The sequence below is a fragment of the Ursus arctos genome, unplaced genomic scaffold (assembly GCF_023065955.2).
Source record: "Ursus arctos isolate Adak ecotype North America unplaced genomic scaffold, UrsArc2.0 scaffold_1, whole genome shotgun sequence".
NCBI classification, from domain to species: Eukaryota; Metazoa; Chordata; class Mammalia; order Carnivora; family Ursidae; genus Ursus; species Ursus arctos.
In genome coordinates, this window is record NW_026622763.1 from 49442796 (window position 1) to 49467273 (window position 24478).

Consider the following 24478-nt stretch of genomic DNA (forward strand, 5'->3'; position numbering starts at 1 on the left):
AGGTGTAAGGAATTATCTCATTGTAGTTTTGATTTGCATCTCCCTGATGATGAGTGATGTTGCGCATCTTTTCATGTGTCTGTTGGCCATCTGGATGTCTTCTTTGGAGAAATGTCTGTTGATTTCTTCTGCCCATTTTTAATTAAATTATTTGTTTTTGGGGTGTTCGATTGTATCAGTTCTTTATATATTTTGGATACTAACCCTTTATCGGATGTCATTTGCAAATATTTTCTCCCATTCAGTAAGCTGCCTTTTAATTTTGTTGATTATTTCCTTTGCTGTGCAGAAGCTTTTTATTTTGATGTAGTACCAATAGTTTATTTTTGCTTTTATTTTCCTTGACTCAGGAGATGCATCTAGAAAAATGTTGCTATAACCAATGTCAGGGAAATTACTGCCTGTGCTCCCTTCAAGGACTTGTATGGTTTCAGGTTTCAAATTTAAGTCTTTAATCAATTTTGAGTTTATTTTGGTGTTTGGTGAAAAAAAAGAAAGTGGAACAATTTCATTCTTTTACATATGGATGTCCAGCTTTCAAAACACCATTCGCTGAAAAGACTGTCTTTTGCCCATTTGACTTTCATTCCTCCTTTCTCAAAGATTAATTGACCATATAATTGTGGGTTTGTTTCTGGGTTTTCTGTTCTATTCCAGTGATCTACTAGTTTTATGCCAGTACCATACTGTTTTAATTACTACTGCTTTGTAATATAACTTGAAATCTGGAATTGTGATACCTCCAGTTTTGTTTTTCTTTTTCAAGATTGCTTTGGCTATTAGAGGTGTTTTGTAGTTCCATACAAATTTTAGGATTGTTTGTTCTAGTTCTGAGAAAAATGCTGTTGGTATTTGATAGGGATTGCGTTAAATCTGTAGATTGCTTTGGGTAGTACAGACATTTTACCAGTATTTGTTCTTCCAATCCATGAGCATCAGTGTCTTTCCATTTCTTCACATCATCTTGAATTTCATCAGTGTTTTACAGTTTTCAGAGTACAAGTCTTTCGCTTCCTTGGTTAAGTTTATTCCTAGATATTTTATTGATTTTGGTGCAATTGTAAATGGGAATGTTTTCTTAATTTCACTTGCGGCTGCTTCATTATTAGTGTATAAGAATGCAACAAGTTTCTGCACATTCATTTTGCATCCTGCAACTTTACTGAATTCATTTACCAGTTCCAGTAGTTTTTTGGTGGAGTCTTTAAGGTTTTCTATATATAATATCATGTCATCTGCAAATTTTGAGAGTTTTACTTCTTCCTTTAAACTCGGATGCCTTTTATTTCTTTATGTTGTCTAATTGCTGTGGCTAGGATTTCCAGTACTATGTTGAGTAAAAGTGGTATTGTCTTTTCCTGACCTTAGGGGAAAAGGTCTCAGTTTTTTACCACTGAGTATGATGTTGGCTGTGGGTTTTTCATATAAGGTCTTTATTATGTTGGGCTTTGTTCCCTCTAGATCTAGTTTGCAGAAGGTTTTTTATCATGAATGGATGTTGTACTTTGTCAAATGCTTTTTCTCCATCTAATGAAATGGTCATATGGTTTTTATCCTTTCTTCTATTGATGATGTATCATGTTGACTATTTTGTGAATATTAAACCACCCTTGCATCCCTGGAATAAATCCCACTTGACCGTGATGTATGATTTTTTTTTAATGTATTGCTGAATTTGATTTGCGAATATTTCATTGAGGATTTCTGCATTTATATGCATGAGAAGATATTGGCCTGTAGTTCCCTTTTTTTGTGGTGTCTTTACCTGATTTTGGTATCAGCGTTGATACTGGCCTCATAGAATGAATTTGGAAGTTTTCCTTCCTCTTCTATTTTTTGGAAGTTTGAGAAGAATAGATATTAACTCTTCTTTAAATGTTAAGTAGAATTTGCCTGTGAAGCCATTTGGTCCTAGACTTCTGATTTTTGGGTTTTTGATTACTGATTCAGTTTCATGGCTGGTCATCAGTCTGTTCAAATTTTCTATTTCCTCCTGCTTTAGTTTTGGTAGGTTATATGTTTCTAAGAATTTATCCATTTCTTCTAAGTTGTCCAATTTGTTGGCATATAGGTTTTCATAATATTCTATTACAGTTGCTTGTATTTCTATGGAGTTGGTTTTTTTTTTTAAAGACTTTATTTATTTTACAGAAAGACAGCATGAGCGGTGGGAAGGGCAGAAGGAAAGAAAGGGAGAGAGAAAATCCTAAGCAGACTCCCTGCTAAGCATGAAGTCTGACACAAGGCTCGATCCCAGAACCGTGATATCATGACCTGAGCCAAAAATCAAGAGCTGGATGCTTAACTGACAGAGCCATCCAGACACCCCCTGTGGTGTTGGTTGTTATTTCTGATTTTGTTTATTTGGGCTCCCTCTCTCGCTCTCTGATAACTCTGGCTAGAGGTTTATCAATTTTGTTGATCTTTTCAAAGAACCAGCTCCTGGTTTCATTGATCTTTCTTTTTTTTTTTTAAAGATTTTATTTATTTATTTGACAGAGAGACAGCCAGCGAGAGAGGGAACACAAGCAGAGGGAGTGGGAGAGGAAGAAGCAGGCTCATGGTGGAGGAGCCTTATGTGGGGCTCGATCCCAGAACGCCGGGATCATGCCCTGAGCCGAAGGCAGACGCTTAACCGCTGTGCCACCCAGGCGCCCCTCATTGATCTTTCTATTGTGTATTTTTAGTTTCTATATCATTTACTTCTCCTCTAATCTTCATTATTTCCTTCCTTTTGCTCAGTTTGGGTTTTGTTTGTTCTTCTTTTTCTAACTCCTTTAGGTGTAAGGTTACGTTGTTTGAGATTTTTCTTGCTTCTTGATGTCAGCCTGTATTACTATAAACTTCCCTCTTAAAATTTTTGCTCCATCCCAAAGATTTTGGAAACTTGGTTTTTTTATTTTCATGTTTCAATGTAATTTTTGATTTCTTGTTTGACTTCTTGGTTCATTAATTCATTATTTAGTAACATGTTATTTAACCTCCATGTATTTGTGTCATTTGTGTTCCATGGTTTTTATTTTATTTTTTATCAAGGTATAATTGACATTTAACATTACATTAGTTTCAGGTATACAACATGATGAATTGATATTTATATACACTGTGAAATGATTACCCCAATAAGTCTAGTTTCCTCTCGTCATCATATAAAGTTACATAATATGTAACATAATATCATTGACTATGGTCACCATGCTGTACACTGCAACCCTATGACTTATTTGTGACTGGAAGTTTGTACCTCCTGCCCACCACCTTCTCCTATTTTGCCCATCCTCCAACTCCACTCCCCTCTGGCAACCACCAATCTATTCTCTGCATTTATAAGTTTTGTTTTGTTTACTCATTTGTTTTTAGATTTCCATATACAAATGATATCATATTCATCTTTGTCTAATTTATTTCTTTATTATCTTTTAGGTCCTCCTATTGGGTACACAAATATTTACAAATGTATCTTCTTGCTAGATTGAGCCCTTTAGCATTATGTGATGCCCATCTTTTTCTTTTATTACAGTCTGTTTTAAGTCCATTTTGTCTGATATAAGTATAGCTACCCCAGCTTACTTTTGGTTTTCATTTGCATGAAACTTTTTCCATCTCTTCACTTTAAACCTGTATGTGTCGATACATCTGAAGGGAGCCTCTTATGGGCAGCATATAGATGGGTCTTGCTCCATTCAGCCACTCTATATCTTTTGATTGAAGAATTTAGTCCATTTATAGGGGAGGGGTTGCCCTTTTCATCAAAACATTTATTAAATGAATAACCACACGCAGACTGAGCTGTGTATGGGCTATTAAAGACTTAAGTCCTTAGCTAAAACCAGGAAAACTGCTGCCCCTTCTTCATGTTCACAGAGCAGCTACTGTTCATAGTTGGGCCAGTCTAATGGCCTGCAAAAGGGGTAAGTATCCCAGACCAAGATTCTGCTGAACTGGAATGCAGCCAGGGATGAAGGCACTGAGCCAACCCCTCTAGGCAGTGATCTTGTGCTCTGAAGACAGATGGAGAACATGAAGGCTCTTTTCTGGCTAGGATGAGGCATATAGGTGATAGAAAAGAAAGCCAGAGAGAGGCTGGGGAAGGGAGACAGGAATTGCTTTTTATTGACTTGGTAGTGGGTTCTGCAGTAGAGCTCCTTCAGGTTTAAGGGCATTTCTTCTCTTCCTTTCTTCCTTCTGCAACTTCTCCTGCTGCCTAGGTTGCCATGACTGTAATTCAGTATCCATTTATTCTGACAGCAGTACAACTCGTCTTGCAAACTTCTCCTTTTGGGCTTTTCTTCAAAGCTAGCCTTTCACTGGAAGTGCAGGGCAGTCACCTATGTAAGACCAGTTTGGGAACTCTGTATGGGACCCACAGCCAGAGGGGCTGGCAGCCAGGCCCTGCCTGGGTGGAGAAAAACAGTCCGGTGAAGATTCAGCCCATCTTCTAGTCCCCCAGTTCTCCCCAGACTGGCACCCACTGGAGTTGTCACTGGCTGCCCACCCAAGCCACCACACTGCTGTGCAGCCTCGGGACACTTAAAGCAATCATGCTGAAGCCACAGAGCCAGAAGTGGGCGTCGGTCCATTTATGTTTAACATAATTATACATGGGTATCTACTCATTGTCATTTTGTTAACTGTTTCCTGGCTGTTTCGTAGTTCTCTGCTCCTTCTTCCTCTTGCTCTCTTCCCTTACGGCTTAATGCCTTTCTTTGGTGTTATGTTTCCATTCCATTGTTATGATCTTTTGTATATCTACCATACATGTTTGCTTTGTGGTTTCCATGAGGCTTACATATATCGATACCAGTCTACTTTAAGTTAATAACAAGTTGAGTCTGAATGCACTCTAAAACTCTACATTTTTACTCCCCTTCCCACATTTTATGTTTTTGATGTCATATTTTACATCTTTTTATTTTGTATATCCCTTAACTAACTGTTGTAGTTACACTTATTTTTACCACTTTTGTCTTCTAACCTTCATGCTAACTTTATAAGTGATTAGTCTACTACCCTCAATATATATATTTACCTTTACCAGAGAGATTTTTACTTTCATATGTTTTCTTGTTACCAATTGGCCTGTCTTTTCAGCTTAAAGTACCTTTAACATGTCTTATAAGTCGTGGTGAACTTGTACAGTTTTTGCTTGTCTGGAAAACTTTCTCTCCTTCAATTCTGAATGATAATCTTCTCGGGTAGAGTATTCTTGGTTGGAAGGTTTTTTTCGCTTTCAATACTTTGAATATATCACGTGACTCCCTCCTGGCCTGCAAAGTTTCTGCTGATAAGAGTCTTGGGGGGGGGCAGGGTCCCTTGTACATAACAAGCTGTTTTTCTCTTGCTGCTTTTAAGATTCTCTCTTTAACTTTTGACGTTTTAATTATAATGTGTCTTGGTGTGACTCTCTTTGGGTTCATCTTATTTGGACCTCTCTGTGATTCCTAGATCTAAATGTCTGTTTCCTTCCCCCGGTTAGTGAAATTTTCAGCTATTATTTCTTCAAATAAGTTTTCTATCCCTTTCTGTCTCTTCTCCTTCTGGGACACCTATTATGAGAACACTATGTCACTTGATATTGTCCCATAGCCCCCATAAGCTAACTCTACTTTTTTTTTCTTGCTGCTCTTTTTGAGTAAGTTCCACTCCCCTGGTCCCAGTCACTAATCCTCTCTTCTGGTTCATCTAGTCTGCTGTTGAACCCCTGTAGTGTGTCTTTCTGTTTAGTTACTATATTCTTCAGTTCCCTTGACTTCTGTTTGTACTTTCTTATGTTTTCCATCTCTTTCTTGAAGTTTTGTGTTCATCCATTCTTCTCCTGAGATCAGTGAGCATCTTTATGACCATTATTTTGAACTCTTTATCAGGTAAGTTACTTATCTCTGTTTCATTTTCTCAGGGGTTTTATCTTCTTCTTTCATTTAGAACATATTCCTTTGTTTTCTCATTTTTCCTTGACTTTTGGTGTCTGTTCCTATATATTAGGCAAAATAGCTATCTCTTCAGTCTTGAAAGAGTAGTCACAGGAAGACTGGGATATTTCAGTCAGCTATCTGTGTAGTGCTTTGTGGGTATTAGCCTGCCAAGAACTCTCTGATTGGTTCAGTCCCATGAGTCCCAGAAACACAAACTTCCCTGGACACCAGAGGCAGGTGTTCAAAGGGTGTTCCTTCTATGGACTGCCATATTTGCCAGCTTTGGCAGGGCCAAGGAGGAGCACCAGGCCAAGGCAAAGCTGCCTACCAGCTTTAACAGTGTGGGGCGGGGAGGGGCACTGGGCCAGGGCAAGCTGGCCCAACAGGTTTGGTGGGACAGAGCCATAGAAGAGCACAAAGGCAGCGCAAACAGCTTTTACAAGGTAGAGGGAGAGTGCAAAAATGGCACCTGCCAGTGCTGGTGCTAGCAAGGTAGAAGAGTGCAGAAATGGTGCCCACCAGTGCCTCTAGCCACAGAGAGGGTTCCAATAGACCCCTGTCCTTCTGGCAGGCACTTTAAACTCACCCAGTGAATCCATCACATATGGCCTAGGCACTTCCAAACTGCTACTTTCGTGCTGGGTCCCAGGACAAGTAAGTCTGTGTGAGCACTTTAAGAGCAGAGTCCCAGTTTCCTACAACCCTTGGGTCTCCTTGATGTAAGCCCCATTGCTTTTCAAAGCCACACATTTGAGAGCTCATCTCTTTGGTACAGGTCCCAGGAGTTGGGGTTCCTGATGTGGGGCTCAAACCCCTCACTCCTCAGGGATACACTCCATATTTGTTAGATCTCTCCCTCTTGTGAGTCACTGAGTCGGGAGTGAGGTTCTTGGTGAGACCATGTCTCTGCCTCTCCCACCTATCTCGAGGTGGCTTTGGATCATTTGTTGTGGAGGAGTTGTTCAGCTAGTCCTCAGGTCTTTTTCAGAGACAGTCGTTCCATAGGTATCTAGATTTGGTGTGCCCTTGGTAGAGTGAGAAGGTCTTCCTGTGCCACCATCTTGAACCACCTCTCTGTTCTGTGGTTTTTAAATCCTCCTTTCTCTTTGCCACTTTGATTTTCCCTTTCTTCACTAACATTTGTTATGCTCCACTAGTAATGGATATAGGCTATGCTGAATCGCTATGGGAAAAAGTTCAAAATTCAGAAACAGCTAAACATTTTCCAAAGTAAGGTCTGTTATTATCTCCCTTTTTTTAAATAAATGGAGTTTCTCACATATTCTTATATAGTACAAATAATACACTTTTGTATAGAATAGATTTCTCTGTACTCATAAGAATACCCTGAACACATTTTACATTTTTCTAGATGATTACTGATTATGGCAACATGCTACAAATATAGTAATGTACAGGAAAGAGATCTGATCGTATTCACAGCAGTAAACTTTAAAACTTCTAAGTCACCTATGAGTTATGTTCACTCCCTCTCCGTAAAGAGGAAGTGATAAATAAGTACCTACAAATGCTGTTAAACAATGTTAAATAGTTTCCCCTTCTAGTAAACTGGTGTCTTCTTTTCTCGCCTATCACTCAGAGAATCTTTTCTTTCTTTTTTTTTTTTTTAATTTTTTAAGTGAACTCTACCCCCAATATAGGCTCAAACTCACAATGCCAAGATCAAGAATCTCATGCTCTACAAATTAAGTCAGCCAAGCACCTTGAATCTTTTCTTTCTGAAGCAGAATCTTCCAGAAAAGAAGATTCAAAAAGCCAAATAGCTGTTACTGCACCTTACTTATATTTTGATTAATTATATATCTGGAAAAGGACACTGTTTCCACTCTTAAAGAGTAAATATTCGAGTTTTCTTTCTCTCTTAAGGAAAATACACATTCCTTATTATCTTCCTTTACATGATCAAATCCTCAACCTAAGTGAGTTTACATTTTTTTTTCAGTGAAGCTTGATAGGTAGGCAGCAGCTTAAAACATGATTTTACTGAGCTAACCTTGAATAGGATAACTGTGATCAAGATGATGAACCCAGAGTACTTGCCTTTCCAGTCTTCTCCATGCTTCTGTAACTAGTGCTGCAACCAGGTCATGGGTCACAGTAGCACACCTCAATAGAATCAAGAGAAAATCATTTTCCATATATAAACACTTTTAAATTATTAAAAACAATTGTGTAAGTAAGAATTATAATGCAAAAGTGAACCTCAAGTTATAGTACCCTTGGTCCTTATTTCTGGTCCATTCCCATTTTAATATTGTTTCCTTGATACACTATAATAAACATCCACATTTTATCCCATGCCTCTCTCATTCTTTTATCTGTTCAATGTTTTCCACTGATCAATGAAAATGTTCAGTGATACATATTATATTAAAAGTACACATGGTATATATTAATTGGCTCTGATTATAAAAATATTTTTATAGGAGAGAGTTTGTAAAATAAAGAAAAACTTGAATAGGGTACTAAAAATCATTCATAGGTCTATACTCATAAATAGCCACGATCATTAATTTGGAGCATTTCATTCCAGTTATCTTTTCTACACACATATGAAATACACATATTTCTCTTCTACTTTTATATCCTGCCTTTTTCAGTAAGTTAACATTATATTATGGACATCTGCCCATGACATACTGTTCACAACAATTTTTAAACACTGCATAGTATTCCCTTATGTGACTATAAAAAGACACATCTACTTTTAGAATTTTAGTTTTTCAATATTATAAATAATGTTGAGATGAGTATCAATGTACAATAATCTTTATATGTATCTCAGATTACTTTCTTAGGATAAATCCTAGAAGCAAAATTACTGGATCCAGGGTATTTTTATACTTTTTGATATGTATTGTACCACTAGAGCATATAAGAGTCCCTCTTCCAGTATATCTTCATTAACAATGAATACCTTCTATATAACTAAACCATATATACTGTATTTTGTGGTATAAAAATCTCTTTTTAACCAATTTCAACATTTTTATAATGTTAAGGCTATATTAGTTTGTCTCCTAAAAATCAAAGACTTTCAGGTTGAGTCATGAAGCAAAATTGAACTACATGCTGTTTTTAAAACTTGAAAACAACATTATATTTTATTCTTGAAATCCTTTCATTATTAAAATATGACTTAGGAGGGAAACATAGAAATACAGCTTTTAGACAAATCATCACCAAGCAGTTTTTCTCCATTTGCCTAACAGACATGAGTCTTATGAGGTGTTTAACACAATGTTTTGTAGTTAAGTAAGTTTGGAAACTGACCTCACTTAGGTATTTATAATATATATTAACATATTAAAGGCTCTGAGGAATCCTGCAAAAAAGACTTGTTTAATTTTATCTTATTTATCATTTTCCAAGTTAACATGCCCACTAAGAAAGCAAATGTATATGGATATACGGGTTGGATAATCATGTGAGAAAACCGCTGTTTTTCCATGAATGAGACTAAGAAACAGACTTACCGCAGCTTTTGTGTGTTTTCTCTTATATATCTGCTAAATACTTTATTTAGAAAATCCAGTTCTTCTGAAGGCTGGATTCCCTTCCAAACAATGTAAAATTTCTTTTTTTTTTTCCCAGCTTTATTGAATTATGATTAACAAATAAAAATTGCATATATTTAGGTTGCACAACAGGATATTTGATATACATATACAATCAAAGAATATCCTCTAAACATCTTAAAAATATTAGATGATTAGGAAAACTATTTACAGAAAAAAAAACGCATTGTTTTTCATTTTAAAGAGATTTTTAGAAAATTAAAATACAGAAATAAACTACAATCATTTCTATAAAATCTAAAAGTACATTACTTACTGTTGTGTGATGTACAACACATTCACCAGGGTATCATCATTCACGAATTCCTTTTGACTTGTAGCTACATTATGAAGAGTAAGAAATTGGGGATGGTCTCTGATACATTCAACATTTTTTAAAAAGCTGGTCTTCTGGTTTTGAAACTGCCAAAGTATATTAAATGCACATTCCACTTGTTTTTCTGAAAGTATGGTTTTGTTTTTTTCAATAAGATCAAATACTTGCTCTTCATCTGTACACATAATCATCTGGCTAATTAGTGGTTTACAACTGCAGGTTCGAAATTGAAACAGTCTCCAGGAGAACGGACAAATAGCTCTTAGGCGAAGCATATTTACAAACAATGAGTCTAAAAGAAAGGTAATTCTTCATTTATATCATAAATTTTCTTAGGCAATGAAAACCATTTGCAACTAGTAGTCAGGTGCAATACGCTGATAAAAAAGGTAACTATTTTTCCTTCACGTATTTTGCTTCCATTATGATAACTCCAAATCCCATTCCAAAACGCAGCTTCTATAAAAGGATTGGTTAAACATGGTTATCCTAATATTATTAATTACAAATTGGTTCCAAATTTCAAATTAAAGTAACAAGCTTTTCTGCATTAACTAGAGACTTTGTTCTTAGTCTGACGCAAACAGCAGGGTTTGGTTCAAAACTAAGTGTCCAGGAAAAGGGACTTCTTTCTGCACTCCACTGAAAAAATGTTTGTTAAATCTGACATATATATAGTTTTCAAATTTGACAACAAAAGCAGAAGGGAAAAAAATCCTAAACTCGGAACCATCTCTTTAAACAAATGAGTCAAACTATTTGCAATAAATAAATAGATCACCTTTAACATTTTTACAAGGAACAGCCATTAATTCAGAGCCATACATTTTTTTTTAAAAAATTTTTCAGGGGGCTCAGTTGGTTAAGCATCTGCCTTTGGCTCGGGTCATGATCCCAGGACCCCTGGGATGAAGCCCTGCTTCTGGCTCCCTGCTCAGTGGAGAGCCTGCTTCTCCCTCTCCTTCTGCCCCCAACCCCCAACTCATGCTCTCTCTCTATTTCAAATAAATAAAACCTTTTACAAAATAAATGAATAAATAAATAAATATTTTCAGGGGCACCTGGGTGACTCAGTTGGTTAAGTGACTGACTTTCGGTTTCTGTTCAGGTCATGATCTTAGGGTAGTGGGATCCAGCCCAGCACCGGGCTCTGCCCTTAGCACCCTGTCTGCCTGAGATTCTTTCCCTCTCCCTCCCCCTCCGCTTCTCCCTCCGCTTGCATGCGCACACTCTCTCTCTCTCTAAAATAAATAAATAAATTTTTTTTCTAAAAATTTTTTTCAGAAGGATAATTTCTGGTATATTTACTTTCAGCATAATTTCTCGTTCCTTTCTTCTGGTACTCTAAAAAGAACTCAAATGGTTTAGTCACTACTGATCTTAGATCAGTTGAAACCAATAAGCAAGATGATTAAAGCTCCAATCGGAAATATAAAGAAATCAAGAAATGTATCAAGACATGATGAAGTAATATAAGAAACAAAGATAATAATGAAAAAGGATATCTATTTTAGAAATATATTATAAATGTTTATATTTCTACTTGAGTAACAACAGAAAAGCTGGGACTAAAATCATAGCATCTAACACTTCTGCAACTTTCACAAAGGACTTCTAAAATATATTATCCTATTAAATTCTCTGAACTAACTTATCAGGCAGATATTATCATTTGCATTTTACGGGTAAGAAAAGCTATTTTCAAAAAGGTTAAAAAACTATTCTAGTACTTGTGAAGCTGAGGTTATCACCCTGTTATTTCCATTCTTTCCACTTGGAACACCTCCTGACATCAACAAAACCAATACTAAGATTGCCTCAGACTCCTCTCTATGGCTATGCGAAGCTGTCCATTCACAAGAAAAAAGAAAAGAAAAGAAAAGAAGACAGTATTGGTACTTTGTGGCTATCAGTACAGCATGCTGACCCAAGCCAACCTGGGTCACACACATACACAAAAATCCTGTACATAGCAAGAGTACCTTCAAGATTCTCCGGTCTACCCACAACAGAAAACGAAAGCAGCTCAATGACTAGAATACCAACGTGCCAAGTCCCCCGTTCTGCCCCCAGATAAATGACCTTGGGGAAGTCATTTAACCAAAGGAGGGCACTTGGGACTATGAGTGCAGGGTAAACAGTGACACCCTGGGTAAATGACAAGCATTTCTCCACGCTGGGCGCACAGTAAGCCCTGAACCAATGAAAGTGATCTCCCGCGTCCGCACTAGGAGTGGGCTCAGCTCTGCCCTTCTCCAACCACTGGGAAACCCAATACCCTGCATCTTGGGACCGAAAACGTGATGGGCGGAAGAAAACCTGCCGCCGCTACCCGGCCCTGGCTTGCGGGTTAAGTTCTTCCCTCAACAACCTCCAAATTTTCGGAGGATTCCGGGGAAGGCTGGTCACGATGGGCTCATAAGTCAAGGCTATTTCTGGTCCCCAACAAGTGATGTAAAAGGCTCGGTTGTCTCGTTCCCACCCGTCCCCCCATATCCCATAGTTTGCAGCCTTTCCTCGAGAGACATCACCTCTCCTCTGATGATCCAGTCCCCAAACCCGGAAAAAATGCCGGGACAGCACGGCGTGCTGTGCTACAGGCCCCAGAAGACGTAGCGGCGAGGCAATCCGAATGGACGTCGCTTACGCATTCGCGGGGAATTCTGGGCATTGTAGTTCTACATTGAAAGACACTGGGACAACACATTTTGAACTGTTGAAGTTATAGGTCCTTTAGGTCATAAGGTTTTCTCCCAGTCCATGGAAGACTGTTTTTTTTAATAATAAATAATAAAAAATGAATATTTAGAAAATGAAATATTTGAAAAGGTAAACAGGGAAAAAAACACATGTGGATTTTTGTTTTTTACAATATTCAACATATATCAAACAATTGTGAAATGACTCTAAGAGTAAACTCTTACTCTCAATTTCTGCCCTGTGTCATGGTGAGGCCAGTGTTTGGGACCATACATTTTTTTAAACAGCTTTATTGAGAAATAATTTACACAACAAGCAATTTACCCATTTATAGTGTACAATTCAACGTTTTTCCTAATTTAGCATTGTGGAGCATCACCACAATTCATTTTAGAATATTTTTATAAGTCCAAAAAGAAACCAGCTAACCAATAGCAGTTACTTCCCATCCCCCACCTCCAACACCATAGACAACCACTAATGGCAGAACACACTTTGAATAGCACTGATTTAGATTGTTTGGAAGCAGATCAACTGATAACAAATTTGAAGATTGAGGTTGACCTTAATGCACAGAATAGATAGAGTTTCAGAACAAACATCAGAAAAAGCATAGGGATGAAACTAGGCATAACCTGTGTCAATACCCTTCAGTCAAAGACCTATAGTTAAAGTTGGGATTACTGATCAGTTGCAATGAAGCAGAACACACCCCAAGGGATGTCAAATTAAGAAGGTGTTAGAAAGAACTTATTATGGTATTTAGCCCTGTGTTAAGTGATTTGGGGGAGGGTAAGGGTGCTTTTCTCTGGATTGGATACCATGAAGAAGCACGGATAATTCCATTACTGGTATCTTAATAAACTTTGTCTATAAGGCAGGAGGAATGAAGAGAGGTTACAGCTTTATTTGATAAAGAGGGAACAGTCACTCATAATAGCCAGGACAGGTAGATGTTTGGTCATTTTTTGTGATTTGGACACTGTTCTTGTTTTGGTCTCAGTTCTGTATGATTATGGAATGGTCTTGTCTTTGTCTTGTTCCATCATAGCCAGACAGTGGCCTTGTCTCATGTTGCTGTTCTGTGCAATTGTTCAACAGAACACCAATGCTGAGCTATGAGTGCCAGACCAGCTCCTGGCAACAATAAGGCCTAAATGATAGCATCAGAACAGTTTCTTCACTGTTGGGACCTGTTCATCTCCTTCTCACCAGTTTGCAGAATTGTAAGGAGACTGGCCTAAGAAATAAATACCAGAAGCTTGCCTTCCTTTGTAATCTTGTTTATGTAAGGAAAGGAAACCCTTTCTGTTTGGTCACTGTTAGCAACCTTTTTCTTTACTTGCAGTTTAGGACATTCATAAGATACATATTTATGAATAAATCACACCTGAGAACAAAATTAAGGTAATAATTTAAGTCCATAGCTATATAATTGTATTCCAGCTAATGATTTAAATCATGAAGAAGCATCTTTTACAAGAGCTAACGAGTGATTAACAAAGTGTGGCTCTTAATTTCCTCCTAGCAAATGTCAATGCCCTTCAGCCAAAAATCACAAGAAGCCTGCAGTTATTACTTGTGGCAGCTAGGGAAAATGCACACTGCAGGGAGTTATTTAGCTACTCAGTAAAAGAGTATTAGAAAGAAACTATCACAGGTTTGGGCTTTGATTGGGTAATTTTGGGGAAAGTCTAAGGAAGAAAAGGTTTTCTCTATCTTGGGTGCTCTAAGGAAGCAGAGTATTCAATTCTATGATTGGACATCTAATACATCTAACTCTAAGGAAAGCAGACTGACATGGGGATTAAGCTGAGATTGGTAAAGAAGTAGCATTTACTCATCTAAGGAGAGGGGAATCTTTGGTATTTTGTGTGACATTGTGAGATTGTTTATGTCCAACAGGAGGACAATATGCTTTAAGCCCTGCCAAATTAGTTTAAAATAACAGTGAGTCTGGGGCGCCTGGGTGGCACGGTGGTTAAGCATCTGCCTTCCGCTCAGGGCGTGATCCTGGCATTCTGGGATCGAGCCCCACATCAGGCTCCTCCGCTATGAGCCTGCTTCTTCCTCTCCCACTCCCTCTGCTTGTGTTCCCTCTCTCGCTGGCTGTCTCTCTCTCTGTTAAATAAATAAAATCTTTAAAAAATAAAAAATAAAAAATAAATAACAGTGAGTCTTAGCAATGAGCATTAGGCCAGTTTCTCCAATACCGGGGACTGTTTTTTTCACTCACAAATTAACTTGAATGCTTTTTCTCCTGGAATAATTCCGCCAGTAAAAATGTGTTTGTTGTATATAACACCAACAGCACAGGCAAGAAGAGAAAAAACTAAGTAAATTGGACTTCATCAAAATTTATTTTTTTTAATATTTTATTTATTTATTTGCCAGAGAGAAAGAGCACAAGCAGAGGGAGCAGCAGGCAGAGGGAGAAGCAGGCTGAGCAAGGAGCCCCATGTGGGACTCGATCCCAGGGTCCTGGGATCATGACCTGAGGCAAAGGCAGACACTTAACCCACTGAGCCACCCAGGCGTCCCTGATTTCATCAAAATTTAAAACTTTCATTCATCAAAGAACACTATCAACAGAGTGAAAAGGCAACCCACAGATGGGAGAAAATATTTGCAAATGATATACCTGGTAAGAGATTAGCATCCAGAATATATGAAGAACTCACACAAATTATTGACAAAAACTTTTTTCAGTGGGCAAAGGACTTGAACAGACACTTCTGCATGATTACAGGCACATGAAAAAATGTTCAACATCACTTATCATTAGGGAAATGCAAATCTAAGTACAATGAGAGACCACTTCACACCCAATAGGATGGCTAGTACCAAAAAATCAGAAAATAACAAGTGTTGGCAAGGATGTGGAGAAACTGGAACCCTCGTGTATTACTGGTAGGAATGTAAAATGGTGTAGCTGTTGTGAGAAAAACAGTATGGTGGTTCCTCAAAAAATTAAACAGAATTATCATGTAATCTAGTAATTTTATTTCTGAATACTCAAAAGCATTAAAAGCAGGAACTTAAGCAAATATTTATATAACAACGTTCATAGCAACATTATTTACAATAGCCAAAATGTAGAAGCAACCCAAGTGTCCACTAACAGATAAATGGATAAAGAAAATGTCATATATACATACGGTGAGATTTTATTCAGCCTTAAAAAGAAAGGAAATTCTGACACATGCTACAACATGGATGAACCTTGAAGACACTATGCTAAATGAAATAAGCCAGACACAAAAGAACAAATATTGTATGATTCCATTTATATGAGGTAATTAGAGTAGTCAAATCCATAGAAACAAAAAGTAGAATAGCGGTTGCTAGGGGATGTGGGGAAAGGGTAATAGGGAGTTGTTCGTTGAGTATAAAGCTACAGTTTTGCAAGACGAAAAGTTCTGAAGATTGGTTGCACAACGTGAATATACTTAACGCTACTGAACGATACACTTAAAAATAGCTAAGACTGGGGCACCTGGGTGGCTCAGTCGGTTAAGCCTCTGCCTTCAGCTTGGGTCATGATCTGCCTTCAGCTGGGATCCCGTCCAGCATCAGGCTCCCTGCTTGTCGGGAAATCTCCTTCTCCCTCTGCTTTTCACCCCACTGTGCTCGCTCTCTCTCTCTCTCTTAAATATATAAAATATTTTTTTAAAAATGGCTAAGATTGTGTATTTTACTACAATTTTAAGAAAGGTATTCAATTAAAAAAAGGGCAACCTCATTGGTAATCAGGAAATTACAAAATAAGATGATACCATTCTTTCACCCATTAAATTGGCAAAAACTAAAAAAATTGGAAACAACCTTCGTGAAGGAAAAGAGCCACTTTTATACAACCTTAAAGTGCTTCAACTTTCAGGATACTAATCTGGTACTACAGATCACATTGAAAAGTGCACGTATTCTAAGATACATTAATCTCACTTCTGGCTATCTTTCCTGCAGATTTACAAGCACCAATATATAAGGATATATGTAAAAGATGTTTATTACAGTATTGTTTGTATTTTTTTAAAGATTTTATTTATTTATGTGACAGAGATAGAGACAGCCAGCGAGAGAGGGAACACAAGCAGGGGGAGTGGGAGAGGAAGAAGCAGGCTCCCAGCCGAGGAGCCCGAGGTGGGACTCGATCCCGCAACGCCAGGATCACGCCCTGAGCCTCACGCCCTGAGCCGAAGGCAGACGCTTAACGACTGCGCTACCCAGGCGCCCCTACAGTATTGTTTGTATTAACCAAAACTTGAAACAACTGAAATGTCCAAGAGAAGAATGGCTGGATATATTGTAGTATATCCATACTATGGAATGGTATATAGATATAAAAAATGTTCATAATATATCTTTATGCAAACAAAAGCAATTTAAGAGTAATATGTGTGATGGGATCTCATTTTTGTTGAAGGAAGGGAGAGAAAGTTTTAAGTGTTAGTACAGGAATAGAAAAGAATATTATTGGATATCTCAAGGGAAAAGAATTGGAAAAGGTTAGGGGGCAATTCTTTTTAAACCTCTATGGAATGTTCAAAATTTTACAATAGCTTATATTATTGTAAAATATATGTGACGACAAACATGTGTTTTTGAAAAGTTTGACATTTTTGATGATATGATTGGTGATATAGAAGAAAATAACAAAAAATAATTTGTCATTTTTCTGTGGTAGAAACAAAAGTTTTCATTCTTCTAAAAAAAGGTAAGTTGGGGCGGGCTCAGTCAGTAGAGTCTGTGACTCTCTTTTTTTGAAGATTTTATTTATTTATTTGAGAGAGAGAGAGAGAGAGACAGCAAGAGAGCACACGAGCAGGGGGAGAGGCAGAAGGAGAGGGAAAGGGAGAAGCAGGCTCCGCACCAAGCAGGGAGCTCAACGCAGGGCTCAATCCCAGGACCCCAGGATCATGACCTGAGCCAAAGGCAGATACCCAACCGACTGAGCCACCCAGGTGCCCTGAGATTGTGACTCTTGATCTCAGAGTTTAAGCCCCATGTTGAGTATAGAGGTTACTTAAAAATAAAATGGTGGTTTTTGTTTTTTCCATGAGTCCACAAGTTTCTATTTTCAGCAGCTTCAAGATCTTTCCCAGAGGCCAGGTGCTATGATGGCCCAGGTCCTTAAGGTGTACGGCAGAGGGTCAGGAGTGGCAGACAGTGTTCTCTGAGGGAGAACAGCCGAAGCCCCTGGCGAGATCTGGGGGAAAGAGGCAGTCCTTGGCAGAGCCCTCTGGAGCTGACAGTTAGAGGGTGCGTCCAGATCCAAACTCAGCTGCTGACTTCCAGGAGGCTGTTTTCAGAGGGCTTTCTGAAAACCTGCTGCATCCAGTTTACCAGCTGGATGGGCTCCAGGCCAGTGACTTTTGGTTGAGAAATTCAACTGAAAACCCTCTTGACTTCTGCATGCATTTCCACATCTCCGGCAGCAGCGTAAATCCTCATGACTCCCCAAAATCTTTAAAAATATAAAAGAAAGAAGTGAGGGAGGGAGGGAGAGGGAGGGAGGGAGGGAGGGAGGGAGGGAGTTGGTTGAGACATAGAATTCCCCTACCTGTCTTAAGCCTTCCTCTCCACTCAGCACAGGTTGAAATGCCCTACATGAGGCTGGGAGAAAGGAAAAGGTGGAGAAAAGGAAAGAGAAAACCCCAAGAGAATGTTCTTTCCCTCGCAGAAGCTGCTAATGCAATAGCAGGAGGAACTGTGGGTGGCTCTCCCCACACACCTCGTGTGTCTGAAAACACTGGGTCATCCCTGTGCCTTCTCGCCTCAGCTGCCCAGCAAACTTCTACTCAACCTCCAAAGCCCAAATCACAAGTTACCGATTCCGGATGCACGTTCCAGCCCCTGACAATTACTCTTCCTTTTGCATCTTAATACCAATTTTTAACCTATTTCTATTATGACCTCAGCTTTTATAACATCATTTACTCGTGTTTTTCCTTCGTTAGACTGTGAGCTTATTGAGGAAAGAGAATACCTCATTCATGCCAAAGCATGCTCCAGCCTCAAGGCTTTCACATTTGCTGTTTCCTCCACCTGGTGTCAAGATGCATTCCATCAACGTTCACATCTTTGCTGGAGTCTTCCTGGGAGTGCCTCCTCCAAGGAGCCCAACTCAGATAGCATCGGCCCTCACGCCCTAGTCCCTGCCCCCTGTCATAGCGTTCCTTACTACTTGGCACTACAGTGACACACTTAGACTCTGTCTCCTTTTGTTCACCACTGTATCCCCACATTGCCCAGAATAGGGCTTGGCACACAACGGGTGCTCGGTAAATCTATCTCAAATAATGCTTTTGTGCTCCAAGGGCCTAGCACAGTGCCTGAATGGATGAGCAGATGAATGAGTGAATGGGTTTCTTCTAGGACCCTCTTGCTCCAACATTTTGTGACTTCTCCAGTGTTAAGGATCCAGGAAGGAACATCATGGATCAGGATGGTAAAGTGCTCTCTTGCCCAGATCTGAAGCTCTAAGAAGGGACATTCTGTAATTCAGACTTGGCATTTTGGAAAGCTCCATTACTGACACAGGAACAGCCATAGCAGAGCAGAGGGCCTGCCTGGGGCATGTCAGACCGTGGGGTCCAATCACCAAACCTGTACTATCTCCTCCCTCCCTCCGTGAACACACCCCCGGCTAGGTCCTCAGCCAGGGTCCTCACTGCCCTCTCCAGCTGGGATCTTTCACCCAGAGCAACATCACTGCTACTTGTCTACCAGGGAGGAGAACTCTGAGCTGCTTGCCCAGTGAGGGAAGCTAGGTTAGTGGAATAGACATAAATGAGCCTCTGGGGATAAAAACCCAGAGGGGAGAGGAAGAGACAATGTCCAGGGCAACGATCCTCTCCCTTGTAGAATCTGCTAACACAAGAGGAAGAGAACTCTAGCCGGGATCCAAAACAAGACCATGGGATTTTTCTTAACACCAAAACCGCTGTATAGGACCACCCATATGTGAGTTCCAGATTCTGAGGCTTCCGGTGGCAGACCGTCACTGCCAGGCTGGACTGGGGAGCTGGAAGTTTAAGTCCCATGTTGAGTGTAGAGATTACTTAAAAATAAAATGTTTACAAAAATAAATAAATTGGGGTGACTGGGTGTCTCAGTTGGTTAAATGTCTGACTTTTGTTTTTGGCTCAGATCATGATCTTAAGGTTCTGAAATCGAGCCCCGCATAAGGCTCCACCCCCAGCAGGGAGTCTGCTCAGGATTCTCTCTCTTTCTCTCCTTCTGCCCGTCCCCCCAACCACACTCTATTTCTCTCTAAAATAAATAAATAAATCTCCCAAAAAAATAAACAATAAAATAATGGTAAGCTAATTGTAGTAGCCCAGCCCACCAACTTCCCCTCTTTTGGTATCAGACTCCATTCTTCACACTACAAAGACTGAAATGACCTAGGCCAGGCCAAATCTGGTACTTCAGTCCCATGGCCTACTAGATGGTTAATGCTAGGTCAATAAATAAAGCCAAATGTCAGTAGTTTAACCAACATAATTTGATTTCTTTTTTTAAAAATTCAATTAGCCAACATATAGTACATCATTAGTTTCAGATGTAGGGTTCAATAATTCATCAGATGTATGTAAAACCCAGCGCTCATCACATTACGTGCCCTCCTTAATGCCCATCACCCAATTACCCCATCCCCCTACCCACCTCCCCTCCAGCAACCCTCACTTTCTTTCCTATAGTTAAGAGTCTCTCATGGTTTTTCACCCTGATAACTTCCCATTCAGTTTTCCCTCCCTTCCCCTATGATCCTCTATGCTGTTTCTTATATTTCACATTTGAGTGAAAGCATATGGTAATCGTCTTTCTCTGATAGGCTTATTTTGCTCAGCATAATACCCTCCAGTTCCACCCATGTCGATGTAAATGGTAAGTATTCATCCTTTCTGATGGCTGAGTAATATTCCATTGTGTGTGTGTGTGTGTGTGTGTGTGTGTGTGTGTATCACATCTTCTTTATCCATTCATCTGTTGATGGACATCTTGCCTCTTTCCACAATTTGGCTATTGTGGACATTGCTGCTGTGAACATTGGGGTGCAGCTGTCCCTTCAGAGCAACATAATTTGATTTCTTGATCATATCATATTCCAACGTGGATATCCCTAGTCAGTGGAGGAATTTTCTCTATATGGAGATTCAGGAAACTATACTTCTTTTATAATCTCCCATGGCTTTAAAACTTTTTGGATCCAGCTTGGCCTGGATGTAATATACATAATTTTCATTTATTTTCCACTGATGAGAAGTATTCACATATCATATCTCACTTAGATGCAAGGGGACAACTAAAAAAAAATGTAGGCACATCAGACACTTCCCAGCAACACACCTCACTACGTAAGTGGGAGCACAAATTCTGGGGCTGTCACCACAGTGTTAATCAAAGACTTCTCTGGAATTTTATAATTGGAGCTGGCAGGGACTTAGATTATTAAAATGTGAGATAACCTCTTCAATCTAGAGAATGTAGCCAAAAAACAGGTAAGTCAAATCAGACAAGAGACAAGTTCCCTGATACTCAATCTATTCTTTCTTCTCTGTATTAGTTACCCATTGCTATTGTAATAAATCTTCCCAAGACTTAGTGACTTAAAACAACATTCATCATCCAACAGTCTCTGTGGGCCAGAAATTCAGAAGTAGTTTAGCTGAGTGGTTCTGGCTCACAGCTTCTTGTGTGATTGAAGTCAGATATCAACAAGGACTATAGTCATCTGAAGCCTTAAGGAGAGTTGGAGGATCACTTCCAAATGGCTCACTCACATGGCTTTTGGCAGGAGGACTCAGTTCCTTTCTGATTTCTGCCAAGAAGCCTTTCTTGTCACATGGGCTTCTCCATAGTCTGCTTAAGCATCTTCTTGACATAGCAGTTGATTTCCCCTTGAGTGAGTGATCTAAGAGACACAGCAAGGAGGAAATCAAAATGCCTTTTATGACCTACTCTCCAAAATCACACTGTCACTCTGCCTTTTACTATTCATTAAAAGAAAGTCACATTAGAGAATGTATAGATATTTGAAAGCCACCACATTGTGCAACAGTTTTGTTTACGAAGCAATACATTCCCAATTTTACCTAAGCTAGCTCAAGCTGGGTTTATCTGCAAATGAGAGCATGCACCAATACTAGAATCACAAAGTATACACAATAAGCATATTGTGTATACAACCACTTCAGAAAACTCTTCAGCAGTATCTACCGAAACTGATCCTACCCATATCCTAAAATCTAGCAATTCCATTTCTTGGTATATTTCCAACATATAAGTGAAATATATGTTCTCTAATATACCAGATACAAGAATGTTCACAGAAGCTTTATTCAATACGAGCTAAAACTAAAAAACAAAACAAATATCCGTCTAAAGTAGAACAGATAAATAAATTGTGCAATACCCATAATTTTGTGTCAACTTGACTGGGCCAAAGGCTACCTAAACATTTATTTATGGGTATGTCTGTTAGGATGTTTCTGGGTGAGATTAGCATTTGAATTGGTATGCTGCTGCTCTCCAGCAATACAGGCAATGCCTTTAGAGGGAATGGGGATATGAAGGGGGATTGTCCTCTCAGTTTCACAGCTATTAAAATTGGTCAAGATGCTTACATATACCACATGCCCAACTGTTGTTAATAATTAATTTACCTACCCTAAATGAGTGAAAAAATTATATCACCATAATTTACCATTCTTTCATACAATAACAAAATCTAAGTCCCTTTAGCTAGTTCCTTCAAAACTCATTCACCCCACATCCCCACAAGGATTGTCGCCAGCCCGCCTCCCTCCAAATACCAGAGGTATTTATTTTTAACCCAATCTAGGGACCCTTGTCTCTTAAAATAATTAAATCACAATGTATGTCCTATTTTACCTAGAGAGCTCTGGATTTTTGGAGTCAAAGATCTGCTTTGGTATTTAGGAAGAGTGTATTGGGCGGGGGGAGGCACTTATCCTCCCTGAGCCTCGATTTCCTTATCTGTAAAACAAGCATTAATAACCTATATCATGGTGTTGCTGTGAGAATTTTAAAGAGAGAGAGCGTCAATGCCCTATGTAATTTCCTCTTTTCCTCAATTAGCACTTTGTTCGTTTCTTTTAAAACTTGTGTCACAGCGTTAACTGGAAGCTGAACTGGAAGCTCCTTAAAGGTAGGGCTTCCTTCCCAATACTCTGGCAGAGGATGAATAAATGTTTACTGAATGAAGTACTTCATTTCACGAAATATATAGCATTTTGACGGCTACAAACGTTCCCAATCAACTCACAGCAAAAGCATTTACCACCTATGAACTAGGTATTTAACAGGTACCAAAATCCTAGGACTCCAGGGAGGGCCTAGGCGACGCAAGCAAGAGAACACCAGGGGACGCGACCAACGGGTGACGTACTTCCTGAGCGACGCTTTCCCTCCACGCCGGGACTGGGTTGTGGGGGAGGGAGGCGGTTAGTGGGCTTTAGCGCCTTTTCTGGCGGCGGTAGATTTGAAGCGCTTTAAAGGACCGGACCCCGGGAAGTGAAGACTACAGGCGTAGGTAGGTGGCGCGAAGCCCGTGTTGTTTCGGTGGCGTCCTTTGCAGCAGTCCCGGGGTACGAGAGCGGGAAGAGCCCGAGGGGCGGAGCCGACGCGTTAGGCCCGGCGGAGTCAACCGTCTTCGCCTCAAGGTATCTGGGCTGCCTGGTTCCTGAACGAACCCCCCCCTTCCCAAGGACCGTAGCTCCGGCTTTGCAGCTGTTGCAGCTGGAGAGGGCGTCCAGCCGTGCCTCCCAGGCCTGGGAAGCGGTCCTCCCCTTGCCAGCCCCCGCCCTCTCACTTGGGCGCACACCTCCCTCCCTGACGCATTTTGCCGCACAAGCTGTAATATGGCGGCAGCGGCGGCGGCCTGAACTCTAGGGAACAAGGGTGATTTTTGATGCTTCAAAATCGTAAGGCTAATCGCTAATGCGGGGTAGGTGGGAGAATTGGTGGGGAAGGAGTAACCTGATGTCCTGTCAGGTTAGGGTTGGAGATTTGCGGGCGAGGAGCCTGGATCACAGGGTTTAAGATTAGACTGAAAACAGGCTTTCCTCCTACTCCCGACCTTTTCCTCGCACAGACAGCGGCTATCGTACATACTTAAGTGATACAGGCCTTTTGACTAAAACTGAAATCCAGGCTCTTCCCTTTTCATCCCAGGGCTGTCTCGAAGTTCACCCACGTTTCCGAGGAGCTGTGAGCAGCGCAGGCCTTTTAGGAGAAGATAATTACTCTTTAGGAGGAAGGCCATGGCTTCAGAGTTCCATATGCCTTGGGGGAAGTGTGCGAATTTGGCTCATCTTTAGTCTTTTAAGGAGCTAAGTCGAGGTCTGCGGGAATGGAGAACTCCCAGTCATTTTGGAAATGTTATAGAAGCACCATTTTGTACGTTGATTTATTTCTACAGCAGTACTTTCTGTTCAGGACCAAGCTTTTGCAGTAGTGATGACAAATACGACCAAGAAACAATGAAATGTTCTGGACTTTTGGGGGTCCGTTAACTTTTAGTAGCTAAAACCAGATGGAGGGGAAAATATGTGTGCGTGTGTCGGTATATATAATAATTTTAAAAAAGTAATTTGCCGGTTCGTAAAAATGATGGGTGAGGAGGTGTATGAACATTTTCGAAATAGTGCCGTAAAATCCAGAAAAGCCACGGAATCTAGAATGGCTGCTTCTCTCATATTTTTTAGGTATCCGAAAATTTACCCGTTTCCCCCCTTTTTTATTTTAACCATTTTAGGATTATTTCTATAATAAATTACTTCTCTCTTAATTGAGTTCGTTTTACGTCGTTTAAGGTTTTATTATTCAGAATTATAGGTGCCCTAAAATGCCAAAGGGTCTTGTAGGATTCTGTGCTTTGTGTGTGTGTGTGTGTGTGTGTGTGTGTGTGTGTGTGTTTGCTT

The 24478-nt window shown here is 39.7% G+C and overlaps 2 protein-coding genes and 1 long non-coding RNA gene across 6 annotated transcripts in view; 1 reads left to right on the forward strand and 2 right to left on the reverse strand.

Annotated features, from left to right (window-relative positions):
* The window catches only part of FASTKD1 (FAST kinase domains 1), a 39106-nt gene extending 26673 nt beyond the window's left edge, over positions 1-12433 (reverse strand). Inside the window, exons 1-3 of the mRNA XM_048213894.2 lie at positions 12359-12433; positions 9768-10119; positions 7974-8039 (exon numbers count right to left, since the gene is read on the reverse strand). Coding sequence (XP_048069851.2) covers positions 7974-8039; positions 9768-10102 — 401 coding nt within the window. The 5' untranslated portion in view covers positions 10103-10119; positions 12359-12433. The remainder of the gene's footprint in view (positions 1-7973; positions 8040-9767; positions 10120-12358) is intronic.
* A 3077-nt stretch (positions 12434-15510) lies between these two features.
* Positions 15511-23333, reverse strand: LOC130544784 (uncharacterized). Its single transcript, XR_008961372.1, has 2 exons — positions 22945-23333; positions 15511-17994 (listed from the first exon to the last, which is right to left on the reverse strand). It is a non-coding gene; the product is annotated as an uncharacterized LOC130544784 (long non-coding RNA).
* PPIG (peptidylprolyl isomerase G) overlaps positions 22979-24478 on the forward strand; it is a 48301-nt gene continuing 46801 nt past the window's right edge. Inside the window, exon 1 of one of the 4 annotated variants that reach the window (XM_026492596.4) lies at positions 22979-23088. The gene's annotated coding sequence lies outside the window, so the exon portion shown is untranslated. Of the gene's footprint in view, positions 23089-23131; positions 23219-23247; positions 23503-24478 lie in introns of those variants that run through there. The other 3 variants (XM_026492599.4, XM_026492598.4, XM_026492597.4) reach the window with 3 other exon arrangements.